Source organism: Perissodus microlepis, chromosome 7, assembly GCF_051167445.1.
Source record: "Perissodus microlepis isolate ML-2025 ecotype Zambia chromosome 7, ASM5116744v1, whole genome shotgun sequence".
In the NCBI taxonomy this organism is placed as follows: Eukaryota; Metazoa; Chordata; class Actinopteri; order Cichliformes; family Cichlidae; genus Perissodus; species Perissodus microlepis.
The window spans coordinates 13,143,763-13,159,306 of record NC_140467.1 but is presented as its reverse complement, the minus strand read 5'-3'; the positions used below and the strand labels follow the sequence as shown (position 1 = coordinate 13,159,306).

At 39.0% G+C, this 15,544-nt stretch overlaps 1 protein-coding gene across 1 annotated transcript; it reads right to left on the bottom strand.

Moving 5' to 3' along the window:
* Positions 1-76: 76 nt before the first annotated feature.
* Positions 77-13,784, bottom strand: smad3b (SMAD family member 3b). Its single transcript, XM_084933533.1, has 9 exons — positions 13,338-13,784; positions 6,716-6,909; positions 6,484-6,618; positions 6,189-6,263; positions 6,041-6,091; positions 3,635-3,847; positions 3,397-3,534; positions 3,112-3,256; positions 77-2,127 (listed from the first exon to the last, which is right to left on the bottom strand). The coding sequence occupies exons 1-9, from the start codon at positions 13,538-13,540 to the stop codon at positions 2,004-2,006; spliced, it is 1,278 nt and encodes a 425-aa protein (XP_084789659.1). The 5' UTR covers positions 13,541-13,784; the 3' UTR covers positions 77-2,003.
* Between the last annotated feature and the right edge of the window lie 1,760 nt (positions 13,785-15,544).

The following is a 15,544-nucleotide window of genomic DNA, read 5'->3' as shown; positions in this document are numbered from 1 at the left end:
TTTATTTGTTGTGAACACTCACATGGGTTCACAATCTCTATTCAACTTAAATAAAAGGATATGTGTATTGTGCTTTGCGATTAACTCTGGAGTAAATAAGTAATTTAGATGTAGTGCAGTGGGGGAGTTTCTAATATTTTATCAAGCCTTAATGAGTAGAGAAGCACATTTAAATATATATTACACTTTACATACATACCATCACAAACTATGCCGTTTAGCAAAAGGGTGTCGCGTCACCTCTACAGGTTTCCTGATGATATCATTTATTACAGGACACTTATCCGCTTTATGTATATCAATTTAAAATTTTTGTCACGGTGTATAATAATGTTTCAACAAGCAACTTTACTCCTTGGTGCAGGGTCACGTATGAGAGGCAGAGTGTACCCCAGACAGGTCGCCACCCTAACACAGAAAGGGTCAATTTAGTGGTACAATGAATGCACCAGCTGCTGTGAGGCAACTGTTCTTTTTACATTTATATTTCATACATAATTCCTTTTACAGAGAAGCAGCCCTCTTTTTACTGTTTTGCAATTTATTAAAATTTCACAAATAATTCTAGACATTTGAGAACAAATATTAGTCTACATTAAAAAACAAAAACATAAGACTTGGATCATAAAACCACTAAAAGAATAACAAGGAACTCAAGTACTGATACAGACCTACCACATACCTAATGTACTGTGTAGTACAGTGTTTCCGTTCAGCACCATGTAACTCCTTTAAATAGATTACTTGGTGACTCAGTCTTATGTACTGTGAGTGAGTGCAGGATTAACATGGTGACGTCTTAGACAACGACCAAGGACAGTGAGCATATTACACATGCCTTATATTGTAATGTACATGTAATATACAGTATTTAGTGGACAAGCAAATTACCACAACCATTAAAGTGACACAATAAACTTGAAATGCATCATTTACCCATAAGTAGCATAGTGTACCATTGGTTAACAATTGATAATACATAAGAAGACCTGCATTGTTGTTTTCACTCCACATTGCCAACAACAGATGAACACAACCTTGGTCACTGTACACTTCATACTTCAAGTCACATGGTGTCCAGATTCAGTCAGTCTACTATAATGACTCATCGAGCCTGTTATCAAATAACACTAATGGTTGGTACAGTATTCCTGTGCCACACTTCAGAACCAACTCACCTGAAAGGTTCATCTAAGTAGTCTTACTGTGAATCCACCCATGCCAGAGTTCACTTTGATCCACTCTTTCAAGCAATGGATCACTAGCAGATTACACAAGCTATAAATATTTATGTACAATCATATTTAGGCAATAAGAAAAATATATTCTCATGCAGGACAATATGCAAAAATAACTTAGAAAATGTCTCTTTCATTGAGCAAAATACTTTTAATACAAGGGCTCTATATCAGAAACACTGATACTGTTTTTTTTTTTTTTTTAACTAGACAAAATACCAATTCACTGATCAGATAATTGGTTTCTTTATTGATCATAAATCAATAAAGCAAAGTACCTTCTACTTAAAATATTAATGAAATATATTCTGTCACTATAAATAACATTTCTCATGTTAATTTATCATTTGTTTAATAAATAAGCTTCCCAATTCAGTGATTGCTGGGACACTAAAGGCTTATTCATAATATTGATTAATTCATAGAATCAAAAATGTTTTAAAACATGTCGATGGCCAAGTTGAAACTGCATATCTTCCAACTTGGAAAACAAACATTTCAGTCTCCTTTGTGAAATGTAAAGTTAATTAACAGGAAGGATGGACATAATATGTAAAAGAATAATCATGAAGATGCATTTCTGTCTTCTGAAAATAATAAAACCCATAAAAATGTCCTACAATGACCATGAAATTGAGACACTAAATGACACTAAAGACAGTGCTGTACATGTGATGAGAAATGTCAAACACAGCAGGGGAAATGCTGTTTCTGTGGATTGATTCCTATGGGGTGTTTGAGTGTGGATGGGAAGGAGGGCTGCTCCTAGGACACACTAGAGCAGTGGATGCTGGGGGAGCCCATCTGTGTGAGGACCTTGTCCAACCATTGAAGGGGACCATTAAGATGTAGCTCTATCCAGCAGGGGGTGCTGGTCACTGTCTGACGTCTGCAGAACACAAAGAAGGAAAGCACACATTTCTGTCATTGCTGAACCGTTTCTTCTGTACTATATTATAACAGTCGTTGTCTTATAGCTTATACAGTCCATATTTTTGGAAGAATTTCCCGAACAGTGATGCCAGCTCTGGGCTATTTCTGAAGCCATTCAAGTATCTCCGAGGATGTTTTTCTCCAAGGTGTTTGGTGCCAGAAATACAACACGCACCATTCATAGTCCAGTGGGAATCCCCCTTCCAGAGGCAGTTAGAAATATGTCCACACCCCACTTCATACCCCCCTCACTACTGCATGCCTGCTGCATTCTTCCTCCTCTCTTACAGAGTCACAGTTACACCATCCCCCATCACCTTCTTTTCCTGTTAAAAGTCGGCTTCAGTCAACAACCCAAAGTCATGTTTTTCTTCTTTTATTTCTCACTTCTCCAATTATGAATGAAGATGTTTAACAACCTCTTTGGAATAATGTGCATTCATTTGTGTAATAAGTTCTACAATAGATTCAATTGTCCGCATGTTTCCCAAACAGAGGGAACATTTTACTGCCTAATAAACAAAATGTTGACTCACTGAACCTCAATTTGATTGTATATGCAGTGTACAATTTAAGTTTCCACATCACGTTTAGGAAAGAAAAATGCACTGCAGAGACTTGAAAAACACGAGTAATACGAGCCACTCACTAGCTGGGTCAGTTAAATGTTAACTTGTCTTCTGACCTCTAAGCAGGCCATCTACCAGCCAAAATATTTAGTACACTGACATTTATTAACTACCTGTAAATGACCTAACCAGAAAATGACATTTATTTTAATCACTACACAACCTCTACCAATTCAGAACACCATATTACACATTTACGCCACTACAACAAGTCCTTCTCACGTATTACTTTACTGTCAGTCAAATAATAAGCAAATGTAACAATATCTTATACTTTGTAAGTAATATAAGAAAAATAGTAAAATATTTACCTGTACTCAGCTCCCCAACCCTTAACAAAACTCATCCGAATAGTACACATCCTGGTGAGTTGGTAGACTGCCTCAAATCCCTGGTTGACTGACTGAGAGAGCAGCGCAGCAAACTCCTGGTTGTTGAAGATCTTCAGGTTGCAGCCTAGCAACAAAATATTTATTATCAGGTTTACTAGCACAGAGAATAAAATAAATGTCAGGAGCAGAAGAACACAGTTATACAGTCATACTCTGGTCATATTGCCTTTAATGAGTTTGTGTTTGTATGCACGTTGTGCTGACCTGGGGGTATTTTGCACACAGTGGCAGGATGCCACCCATAGCGCTGGTTGCAGTTAGGACTTTGGACAAAGATGGCGCTATCACTGAGACATTCTGCAAACACCTCACCCCCGATGTAGTATAACCTCACACCCCGACCTGGAAAAAGAGGAGAAAACAAAAAGCTAGCTCAGCATAAAACAACCTTCACATATAATCAGAACAAATTTATGCCGTCCCTTCGAAATACAGTTAATACCTATGTGTCTGCGTGTGAGTTCTACTCCTGAGTTGCGGTTGACGTTTGACAGCAAGCCCAGACAGAAGCGTTCGGAGTTGGAGGGATCTGTGAATCCATCCACTGTAAGGGAGGGTTGTGAAGCGTGGAAGGTCTCTCCAACACGCTGGTTCAACTCATAATAGGAGATGGAGCACCAGAAGGCAGATTCACAATATGTCACAGGTTGAAAGTCTGGTAAGACAAAGAGACATTTACAGGTTTAATCTATTTCCATGATGAAAGAATTAAATAGTTGAACAGCTTTGTCATCAAATTGATGCTGAAGGTGCAGCATCATGACCAAGTCCTGACAAGGTTTCCTTTGGTTCCTCTCCAAAAGCGCTTTCCCATGACCTTCATAACCTCAGCCAGACATGAAATACCTTTCTTAAAAAGCAAAGCAAAACAAGGATCTCCTAGTTTGTCTCCACATAGAATAACCCGCCACGCAGACATTTACTGCATTATCTTAAAGCTGCGTGTAGCTGGTTTTTCCACACATAAGAACAGAGCAAACACAAAGACTCCATTCATACCATACTTACTGCCCTGAAGCTAAGCCAGACACGATCCACTCACTCATGTGTGTGCTCATCAGTCTCATAAACAGACATTCAAACACACCAACCCCCCCGAAAATAAATAAATAAATAACATAATGTTCTCCATAAATAAATAAACAAACCAACAAGAAAATCAAGGATAGTAATGCAAGTGATGCATTGATCCAATGCAGAAGAGTCATAAAATACAGTTGCTTCAATGGCTGCAACAAGAGAGATGGACTCCCATGTGAAAATGTTTCACTTAACAGCTAATTTGCACCTTCTTAACAACTGTTCTAATGACAAAATTTTGTATACATGTTTTTTCTTAATATATCTTATATAGTGAATTTTTTTGGAGACTTTAAAATTAGGTGTTTAGCCACTTTGAGTGAGAGCTAGGGCAATAAAAGCAATTACAGCCACTATAGCTGACTGCTAGGCTTTACCTCTTATAATTTTAGTTACTGAAATGTACCTTTTGACTGTAATTGTAGTGTGTGTAGTTTTTGAAAGATGATAATGGAACTGTCTGACAGATAAAGTGGCCTGCACGGTAGTACAGACTGTCCACGAAGTTTGTGCTTCAGTTGTGGTGACTGGAATTGTATTGCACCCATACAGTTTATTGAAGCATCCTGTTAGCCGCATTTGTTGGTGTTGCTGTCTAAATATGGTCACTTGTGACCAAAGAAACCCCCAAAAACTGTTGTGTGTGTTAGCCAACTGAGCCACCAGGATCCCAGCCCCAGTGTCCATTTATATCCATTAATGGAGCAGCCAATAGAGCATAACTACATACTGCTGATGCAAATGCTTCTTTACCATTATAAATTAATAATCTGCAGTTCAGGTGTACATGATGATAGTGTCTATCAACCAGTGTCTTTCAGCATTTATTTAGGTATTAAAGACTGAGCACAAGCATGTGTACAGTAGAGTTGTGGCAAGTTTTCATACAACAGTGACCATTTCAGACTATATAAAGTCATTATACATCTGTGTTTTTTCATGTGGGGCGATTGCCCTCTTGAAGTAAATTCAATAAGTGTTCATTTTACATTTAGAGGTTGAGATCAGACTAAAAATATTGAAATATGACCAATTACACTAACCAAATAAAGAAAATCAGAAAAGGGTAGTTACCTTGTAGAAATAAATAAAGACCACTTAGTGTTTGAAAAAATTCAGTTTTCATGTGAGTTCAAGAGAAAAAAGCAAGACTAATTAAATTATTGTCATCCATGCTAGTTAAGGAACTTTGACCATTTTAACGGTTTGAAAACTAAATGGCTCTTTTGCCAACTTCTCATCTCTACTATTCCAAATACAGACAAACATATGGAGGAAAAAACAGTTAAATCCCTTGCGCTACTCAAATTTGAATCAAGCAACACACCTCAAAATCATTACGATAGCTTTGACCATTCAATTTGTTTTATAGGCTCTGCTGCATGACGCACACTTTAGTGATGACAGGCTCTAACACATGAATTAAGTGCAAATATTCTATTACAGCACTTGTACTTTTAATGATATCATTACTACAGGTTTGACTTTGGTCATAACTGGAGAACCATTTATAAAGTTTCTTTATAAATATGTTATTATCAATTTTTTTCCCATTCACTATTGGGCAGTTCTGTTACTGCTCGGTTTTGTTATATATACACATGTATCTTGGAGGGTGTAATAAGCTTTTTCCTAACAAGCAAAAAACTTCAAATCCAGATTAAACACTGGATTTTAAACGAATGGCTGATATTTCTATTGGCGCACATAACTTAAAATATGTCCAGGAGCTAAAGCTGAGTAAACTTGACTGACTGATGTCACTTACCAGGATTATTGTTTGCAGGGGATACAGGATTGGGTGACAGGCTGGGTGAACCTGAAACAGAGTGGTAATAGAAGGTGGGTTCATGACCATTATAAGCTGTAATTAGAGTAGTATAAGCTTCAGGTGTGTGTACAGTCAGGTGACTCACTTGTGTCCATGCTGTGGTTAAGCTGGTGATCATTTGTCTCACCATCCTCACTCAGGTACCCTGGTGGGGGAGTTTCTGTAACACATGGGTTAAGCACACACCGTTGTTCTTTTGCGTGTTTAAACTGCTTCTGTGATACAACTACACAAATACAATATTTTAATATAATATAAAAATCGCACTCAGGAACAACATTTTTGGGGCATGAGCCACAAACTAAATCATCCCTGAGAAAAATAATTTAGAGACCGAGTCAAGAATGAGTGGGATGTGTTTTTTGCTTTTTTTCCCTCACCAGGAATATAGTTGTTCTGGGGCTCAATGCCAGCGGGAAAATTGGTGTTTTCAGGGATGGATGGGCTGTAGTCATCCAGTGGTGGGAACTCGGCAGGGATGTCTGTATGTCGTGGCACTAGAACGGGAGGCAAAACTGGAGACAGTGGATCAGATCAGTTCTGTACCCAGTTTGGAGAAAGCTTTAATTTAACTACAATCATGTGGAACACGTAGCAATTAAGAACACTCACTTGGTGTCTCCACCCTCTGGTAGTGATAGGGGTTGACACATACTTCATCCTTCTTGGTGTGAAAGGCAAATTCACAGTGGTCGGCAGCTCTGAGTTCATGGTGGGACTGCAGATCCGGCCAGCGCCACAAGCGGCAGTAGATCACATGAGGAAGACCTTTTCTGTGGGAAACCTGCAGACGCCCATCCAAAGACCTGAAAGACATCACGGTCGAAATATAAAACATTCAGATTAAATTTAGTCACTCTGTGCTGCTTTACCCTCAATTGTTACTCTAAAATATTTTTCATCTTCAATACAGCTCACAAAATATGTCCAAGAACAAAACAGGGCAACAATTCTACTGACAATAATAACAGAATGTAAATGTCTATTTTTACATTTGAAGTGGAAAAGGCCAACCATGAAGCAGTTTTCGTTAAAACTAATAACAATATTTAAGTATTTAACCTCCTAAGACCCGAACTCTTCCACAGCATGCATTTTTAATTTATCTTTGATATTTGGGCATATTGGGGCCCGATGAATGTAAAAACAAAGAATTACCAGATTTTTAAAAAAAATTTTTTTTACCAAATTTTCGTTTCTAAGAAAAATGAGAGCCACAAATGAGGATATTTGTTTAAAATTTCAATAGAACAGTAGCAGTATAATGTCCTCATAAGTGGATATCAGGCCCTTGTAGAGCAAAATTGAGTATTTGGGTCTAAATAACCAAAAATGTGATGTCCACATATGTGGACGCCAGGTCCTAGGATGTTAAGGTACCTTTGTAGTGTAAACCTATGTATACCCTCATGTAACTGAAATTTAAAAAAATGCAAAGAAAGGATTGTCTTGGAATCTCAGTGTGGGGTAACTTTTTGATGACTTAACATTTCAGTTTATTGTGGAGCTGTGCAACATGAAAAGTGGATTTCATTCTTTGTCCAAGTTTTAGGTGCACAAATAATCTCGTTATGTATTAACTTCTTAAAATGAACAGGAAAAACTTTTTTTTTTCAATGATGAGTTTTTTGACCCAACGTAGATTCTGCTGTGCTGTCCCTCCCTCAACTGTGAATGGCCCAACGACCTAAGTGCCAATCACTCTGCTTCCTGTCTACACTCACTGCTGATTGGAGTGATCCAGCACACAAAGTTAATCAGTGAATCTACTTGGGCGTTGCCCTTTTTAAGTCCAGCATGTATGTTCCTTTGCACTGTGATTTAATGTAACCCACCAACCTTCTGGGTCTCTTGAACATTGATTTAGTTGTTGATGTTGCAAGACACTAAGAAGACGTATGTGTCTTTAAGGTACTCTTTACTACCTGGGATAACAGGCACTAATAACACTGTTTTAGAGACGTAATAACAGACACTCTGCTCACATTGTGCACACATTACTTGTTCTTTTGTTATTCACATTATGGAAAAAGGTGGTATTTTCATTTTCATTTTCAACACTCACATGACCTACTGTCCCTCCAGCTCGTCCCTCTTGAATCACAACACAATGTGGCTCATACATCTTATTTTGAACCAAAACCAACCAAAACCAGGATAGAACCAAAATCAGGTTCTATGCTGATTCTCTCCACCCGTGTCTCTCTGAACTAAGACATAACACTAATAAATAACAGCTCCAATTCTGACAAGGTTTTTGGTTGTTTTGTTTTTTTTAAAGCCACCTGGTGAGAGACAGGCATCTTCGAGAAACTGCCACAATGTCTTCAGTCTGTTCATGTAATTCCAGACCCCCTCCATGTTAAAACCAGAGCTCCTTGAAAGCAATACCATCTGCAGGACACATTCTGCAAAACTGTTTTTGTAACAGCTATACAAGAGTCTCAAAAATGTCCTCTATTTTAATGAGGACTGTAGAGTCTTGTCATTTTTGTAGCTTCATGTAGAGATGCTCAGTGAGACTGACACACAAGGACCCAGTGAGGCCCAGTTAGCAATGCAATACCTAAAAGGGTGGTTGTATCTTTCAGTCAAACAAAACAGACCACAGAATTTTAATGGTTTAGTATAATGACAATATCCACATTTAATTTTGTTCTCTATAAGCCTTGTGTTCACTACGCAATTTTGCCTCACAATGGGGGCAAAGTCTTCAAGGAAAATGTGCAACCAGAACAGAGGATGGCACTTCTGTTTTTTCCAGTAGCTCAAATGACAAACGGTGGAACGACTGGAAGAACTGCGGAAAGGCTAAAATGAAAAAACAAGAGCCCCATTGTTAAAGATTTCAAATAAAGCAATGAGTGACAAAATCTGATTTTAAGATGAGTGAAAACAAGGTCCAGTTGCCAATATTGTTAATATAATCAGTAAGTAACAGAGCTTACTTTTCATTAGCCTAATACAATCAGGTATTTAAAAAATAGGAAGAACTCCAGTCCTCCTTATGATGACCTCCAGCATTATTTCCTGGGTCAGCTTAGGTCAGCATTTGCAAGCCTCAGCTGAGAGGCTGGCCTGGGCTAGTTTCTGTCTCCCTGGTTTGCCACTCTGACATGATGACCACTGTCACACAGCCAGTTGAGGCAACCTTCCTGTTCAGCTGAATATACAACAACAGTACATCCACCAGCCAGGAAGTTAGAGCATCACACTACCAACCAAATCACCCCCCGAGTAGAAGACAAACCACTTTCTGTCAAAGACTCCAACTCCAGAAGCAACCACAACCAGCTGACTCTACTACATAAATAAATGCAAGTGCAGCACAAAGTGCCTGCATCTGCAGAAGCGCATTAAAGAAATGTTAACAACATTTGTCTTTGTTAAAGGACATCTGGTGGCCTACTAGTTAAGACACACACTATATGGACCTAGGATTTCAGTATCACCAGCTGCTCAGTTTTTATTTACATCTGTTCATTTTAACCAAAACGCAAGTCCCTTCATTGCATTTATGCAGTTTTATACAACAATGCACCAGTATGGAACTTGAGGGTCAATAATTCAAAATGATCCTATAGCCAATATAGTGTAATAAACAATAATATTAATCTAACAAATGGAAGAATATGAACAGATATGCTGTCTATGTCTGGTTTTATAAGATATCTTTTATCAGTGTCGGGTTTCACACCATCTTAAATAATCAAGGTTGTTTCTGGCTTCCCATTATGCTCACGAGCATGGCTTTGCCACATGTAGTTAAGCTAACCCAGATGTTTTGCCTTATTTAACCTAAGTTTTTGCAGTTTCCTCTTATTTGTGGTCATTTGATAAAGAGAAATGTATTTTCTGCTTGAGTGAATGCTATCAAGGTTAAAAGTAAGTATTAGTATAATTTCATAATAGGCCAAAATGTTTTTGGATGATGCCAAAAACATTTTTTTATACATTAACAAAACTTCATCAATTGTAACTGAATTATTTTAACAGTGGCATTAATTAAATGCTTACCTAAGGGCAAGAAACACAACCCATTACCAATATATTTGAAATCTACAGTAAACAAGAGAGGTTTACATTATAATACCAATGAACTTAACTTTTTTAACATGACCAGTTAAAAGGCAAACCTTTGCAGTAAGCTCATACTTTTTACTCTACTTACTGTGGGTGCTGTAAAATCAGTCATGGATGCCAGAAAATTGTGGTGCCTTTAGTTTCACAGTTTTGACATTTTGGTACATAATAATTTCCTGCTGGTTAAGTTCATTCTAGGTGCAAGAACCTCAGGCAAGCACTTGACCACTCTAAATGCTCACAACCCCTTTCTCTCCACGCCACATTAGAGGAGGTGATGAAAGTACAGCACAATGCAGGCTGGCTGCAATACAGAATCACTGAGTCACTCTATCCCCAACAGATAGCAACACAGCTGTTATTCTGTAAAGTCTACTGTCTATGAACCAACTGACAACTTGAACCACAATCCAAACAGTGGCCCACGCCCTCCCTAGAGCCCAGAGCACATTCCCAACAACTGAGAAAAAGGTTTTAATGTAGGTTACCACCCATGCTTTGACATCCACACTTACTGTGATGGGAGACTCCCAGTTTTGTTAGCAATCAGGCCTACAAGCTGCCTTTTAGGGCTTGGAAAAAATTTCTGGAGGCTTGTTAAGGTCACTGAAGCTCCTTTTGTACTAATTATTAAGAGGAAAAAAAGGTGTGGAACAGCCCTATTTGTTTTATGTGGGAACAAAAGCTAAAGAAACAAAGAATCTTTTTAAATAGCAGGCTTTGTGTTATACCAATGTCTTTACTGTCATTGCTATACCTGTAGCAACAACCTGGCATAATATAGCAGTTTTTCACTCAGTGTTCATCACTCCATAGCTTATGGTTGGTCGACAGAGACATACCATGTTCCAGTTAGACAATACGCTTATGTATTTACCAACTCCCCAATTTGTCAATCAGCATTATCCTTTGTTCTTACTGGTAGCTGCTTCAATGGGCTCGCCTCTAACTTGAAAAAGGTTCAACTCTGACCAACCACTTTGTACTGCTAACCTTTAGATCAACTTTCACTCCTACATTTGTCTGAATTTTACTGACATTCCACAGAGACCCCCACTAAATTTATGCCAGTCTCTTCCTGTGAGGACACCCCTTAAGTCCCCGGGCCTCTACTGGACGGACGGGACACCATTCTTAAAATGCTACATCTTGTTTTGGTGTTTTGATTGTGGCACTGGAGACCTGAATTGATTTGAAAGACATAGCTTATGAGTTACACCACTTTGACACTCATCAAACCGTTTACTGATCACTCATGCCAACAGCGAAACACTCATTCTGGAATTGAATACTGCCATTTTGAAATGTTTTATCATAAGATAAAGTGATCATTAAAACCAACTTTGTATTGACTTGTATAACCTTTCACTTTAAAGGGATAAGGTGACCCAAAGCATGCCAGCAAAATGCCACCATAAAATAAGTAGGGGTCCAAATTTTTCCTGTGACTGTCACAGGTCTCAAGGTCATGGTAACAACATTCATTATGTTAACTCCTTACCCATAGAAAGCTGACAAGGAGTAACCCTTTAATCTCTTTTATGAACTGAGTGGTTCTTTCATATTTCAGGCCTGCTTATAGAACAAAATGATTGGGCGTGCATCAGAGGTTAATGGGGATGGTCTCTGCCTATGCAGCTACAGAACCCAATAGTCACAAAACCAGGTCCGTTTGGATATACTGAGGTGTCAAACCTAGTCATTAAGGGGAGATCTTTATAAGGGAAAGGGGCTACTTTCTGTGTCCTTTGATTGAAGACTGTATACAATAAGTAAACACATTTACTTATGAGTAAACATATTTAACTGCACACATGCACTGAGTTGTCTTAACGCTTAAAAACACCTTCCTAATATTGGGTAGGACCCAGTATACAGACAAAATAGCTTTGGGAAACCTCTGGGGATGTCCAGGACTGTCTGGCACCAGGACACTGACAGGAGACCCTTTAGGCTGGAATAAAGTCTTCCTTCATCAGGCCTGTTCTTGCCCACTGATGCTTGATTAGATTGGAAAGAATCCAGGGAGTGTGATGCCAGGTTGAGACATTTGTGAACTGCTTTTTTATGTTGTGGAGTGTGTCCCTGCTTAGGGATTCCACTGCCACCAGATGAGTGAGGTAAGTAATCATGTTTAAGATGGTGTTACATGTCAAAGTGCTGTCCACATGAATCCCAGCAACCACCAAAACACTGCAGTCTGACAAAATGATCAGAGTTAAGTATTTCACTAAGGATTTTTATGTTGTGCCTAATCAGTCTACTTCTGTGCACTCATTCAAAGCACCGGTAATACAACTATGTGGCTCCAATGTGATGTGTCACACCCAGTGAGTCCACCTCATATGTCTGACAAATTGTGCAGGTCTAATACAGATGGGTATCCCATATGGGGAATCCCAAACTGGACTCTTATTATAACTTTCCCAGAGCACAGACACACACAGTCTAAACATCCTCTATGAGTCAAGCTCCAGCTTAGCCAAACCACTCCCTCTCCGTTTATCACATGTGTGAACTGTGGACATATTTATGCAGCACTAGTTACCATGTCAGCAGGTGAAGCTAGCTCGGAGATGTGACAAACACTCACTACTACAGCATTGCCTCACAATTACATGCTGCACAGCTGGTCTTACTACAGATCGTATCGTTGCGCAAACTAATGCTGGAAAATAACACAACAGACTCTAATATATGGGTTGAAACACACCATCTTATTCCTTTAACGCTACCAGGCAATTATACATATTTATATATATATATTTATATACATATTTAAGACCGATGAGTACCAATTGTGTGCTCCCTATCTGCAGAACAAAACTGTATCTATTTAAAACGGGTTAAGATGATAAGATGATAGAGCTAATGTTAGCTCTAAATACAATGCACGATTGGTTTTATTCTGGCGGCGGGTCCAATCAAAATCCATGTCATAACATCAAACGCTTTATGTTGTCTTTGATGTGGCAATTCACCAGTTTGACTTTGCTCTCTATAAAATAGAGCTGCTTTAAATACAAACATCTGCTAATATCAACTCAAGCTAACTACCTAGCTGCTTGGGCTAACGCTAGCTGTCACCAGCATTAGCTTGCTAGCTCACTTATTCAGAGGCAGTCAGTCAGCGCTCTGTCTTTGTCTTTACCTGGGTATAGTTAGGCATTTTGTGTTGACATTCTGTGTTGTGATGGCCTTCTCCAGCTCGTCCAGCTGTCCCGTCCGTTTTAACTTCTTCACCAGACTTTTGACAGCTTTTTCACACCATTTTTCCTCCTGTCCGTTCTGCTCTCCTTTCTTCCAGCCAAGAAGCCTCTTCACAACTGGAGGGGTGAACGGTAAGATAGACATTTTTAACCTGCAACTGCAACAACTAGTTACAGCTCCTATTTTTAATTTATTACTGTAGACACTTTGTTTTTTCAGACTTTCAACTATTTAGCTTGCTAGCTAAACTCCTAGACAGGTGAATGTCTGATGGCTGCCGGGGGCTCAGAACCAGCAGCAGCGGTGCGCGTCGCAGCTTCCCTCCGTTCAAGTGTGCTCAGTGTCGGCGCGCAGCAGGACCTCGGCCAGCCTGCCTGCCCCTCCTCCTGCTCCTCAGTCAGCTGGTCTGCTCTCCTGCACCTGTATCACACAACTTTCTTACACATTAAACGGCCACTAAATGCTACTTAGTAATATAGAAAAAAAACAGTGACATAAAATACACGCTTCTTTCTTAGACGATTAAAAATATAAAGCTAAACAAATTAATTAAAATACAAATTTTCTCTTAAATGTATGTGATGTTCAATCTTAAACGTATGAACCTTTAATATATAATTTCTCAGTGTTTATTTAGGCTGGAGTGAAGGAGGAGTATTGGCGACTAAAAACCTGCACGAGAAACGGGGGAGGGGGAGGAGGACAAAAAAGTATATGAGCACTGAAAAGTGATCCAACTTTTGCATTTACTGTGTCCGAGAATAGAAGACCCTTGGGAGTAATCCCTTTGATCCCCTCATAAAAGTGATTTAATTTCACTTCAGATGCATCTTTCCAGAAATGTGTGAGGGAGGTCACTGTGCATTCAGTGGTATTTCAGGTTTTATGGTGTTATTGATAAGTGCACTGCCTCCCGTAAACAGCTGTGTGCCTGTGCTATAAATACCCCCATCCAGGACAAGCCCCTCTTCCCTCTCTTTATTTATAGCTTCTATCAATGACTCCTGTCTATTTTTAAGTAAGTATTTGGCATAGCTCCTTACTTCCTTCATCCTAAATAAATATTATAGCTGTCTTGGCAATGTCACAAGGACACCTTCATGACTCTCTGTTCACCAGTCAGCTGAGTGCTGCATGTATCTGAAAGTATTCCAGTGTTCAGTGCATTTATCTCAAAAACACCCAAGGACTTATAATGGAAGTATGATTACAGTTATATATTATTACAGATTTTCTTCAGATGTCACTCATTAAAGGGGGACCTATTGCGTGCTTCCTCATTATTTTATCTCATATATTGTTCCAATACTGGGTTGAAATAATGGTGACGCTGTGTGCAGGTTATCCCTACGAGCCAAAGGCTCAGGCTTCAAACTGCTGCACACACTCGTTTTAGAGCAACGCATACATGCTCATCTCAGGCACACAGCTCTGGCCCTGAGCAGACACTGCCCATCCAGTTGCAATTCAAACCTTCTACCTGCAGAGGTGAGGCAATCAGAAGAAAGATGCCATAAAGGGAGGGGGAATGGAGCTAAAAGGGCTTGTTTCAGACAAAAGATGAACTAGAGTGCTGCATCAAGGTGCATTATAAGATAACTGAGGAATTGGTTTTGACATTTAAGTAGTAGAGTCTATAGGGGAAAAAAGCTGCAAATCATGTTGTCTATAAACAATGCCATCATTTATAGAATGACAGAAAATAATTTAATAATAATAATTTATTCATAATAACAATTTGATCTTAGTTTGGTGATCCCTTGGTGAATTAAGAAGCAGCTGAAGTGGCTTAACAATGTTTATAAGTGTGTCTACAGTGTAGCATCCCGGCTGGTCCATACAGATATCTAGGTTCAGACAGATCTGACTTTAAAAGACTCAATTTAAGTAAAATGAAAATTGGAAAAGTCTTACTCTATGTTTTAAAATATTTCTGCCACTGATAAGCACAACAGGAGAGTGATGCGCGCTGCTTTTTTTGTCTACTTGGATTGTTTGTTGCAGGGCCACCTCCCTTTACTGCCACAGGAGCATAAGCTGGACAGCCAGCGTGGAGAGCTTTTGTCAGTGTGTGTGTGTGTGTGGTAGAGAGAGAGAGAGAGAGAACTAGAGCATTTGGGCAAAATGTGTCAGATGGGGGGTCAACGG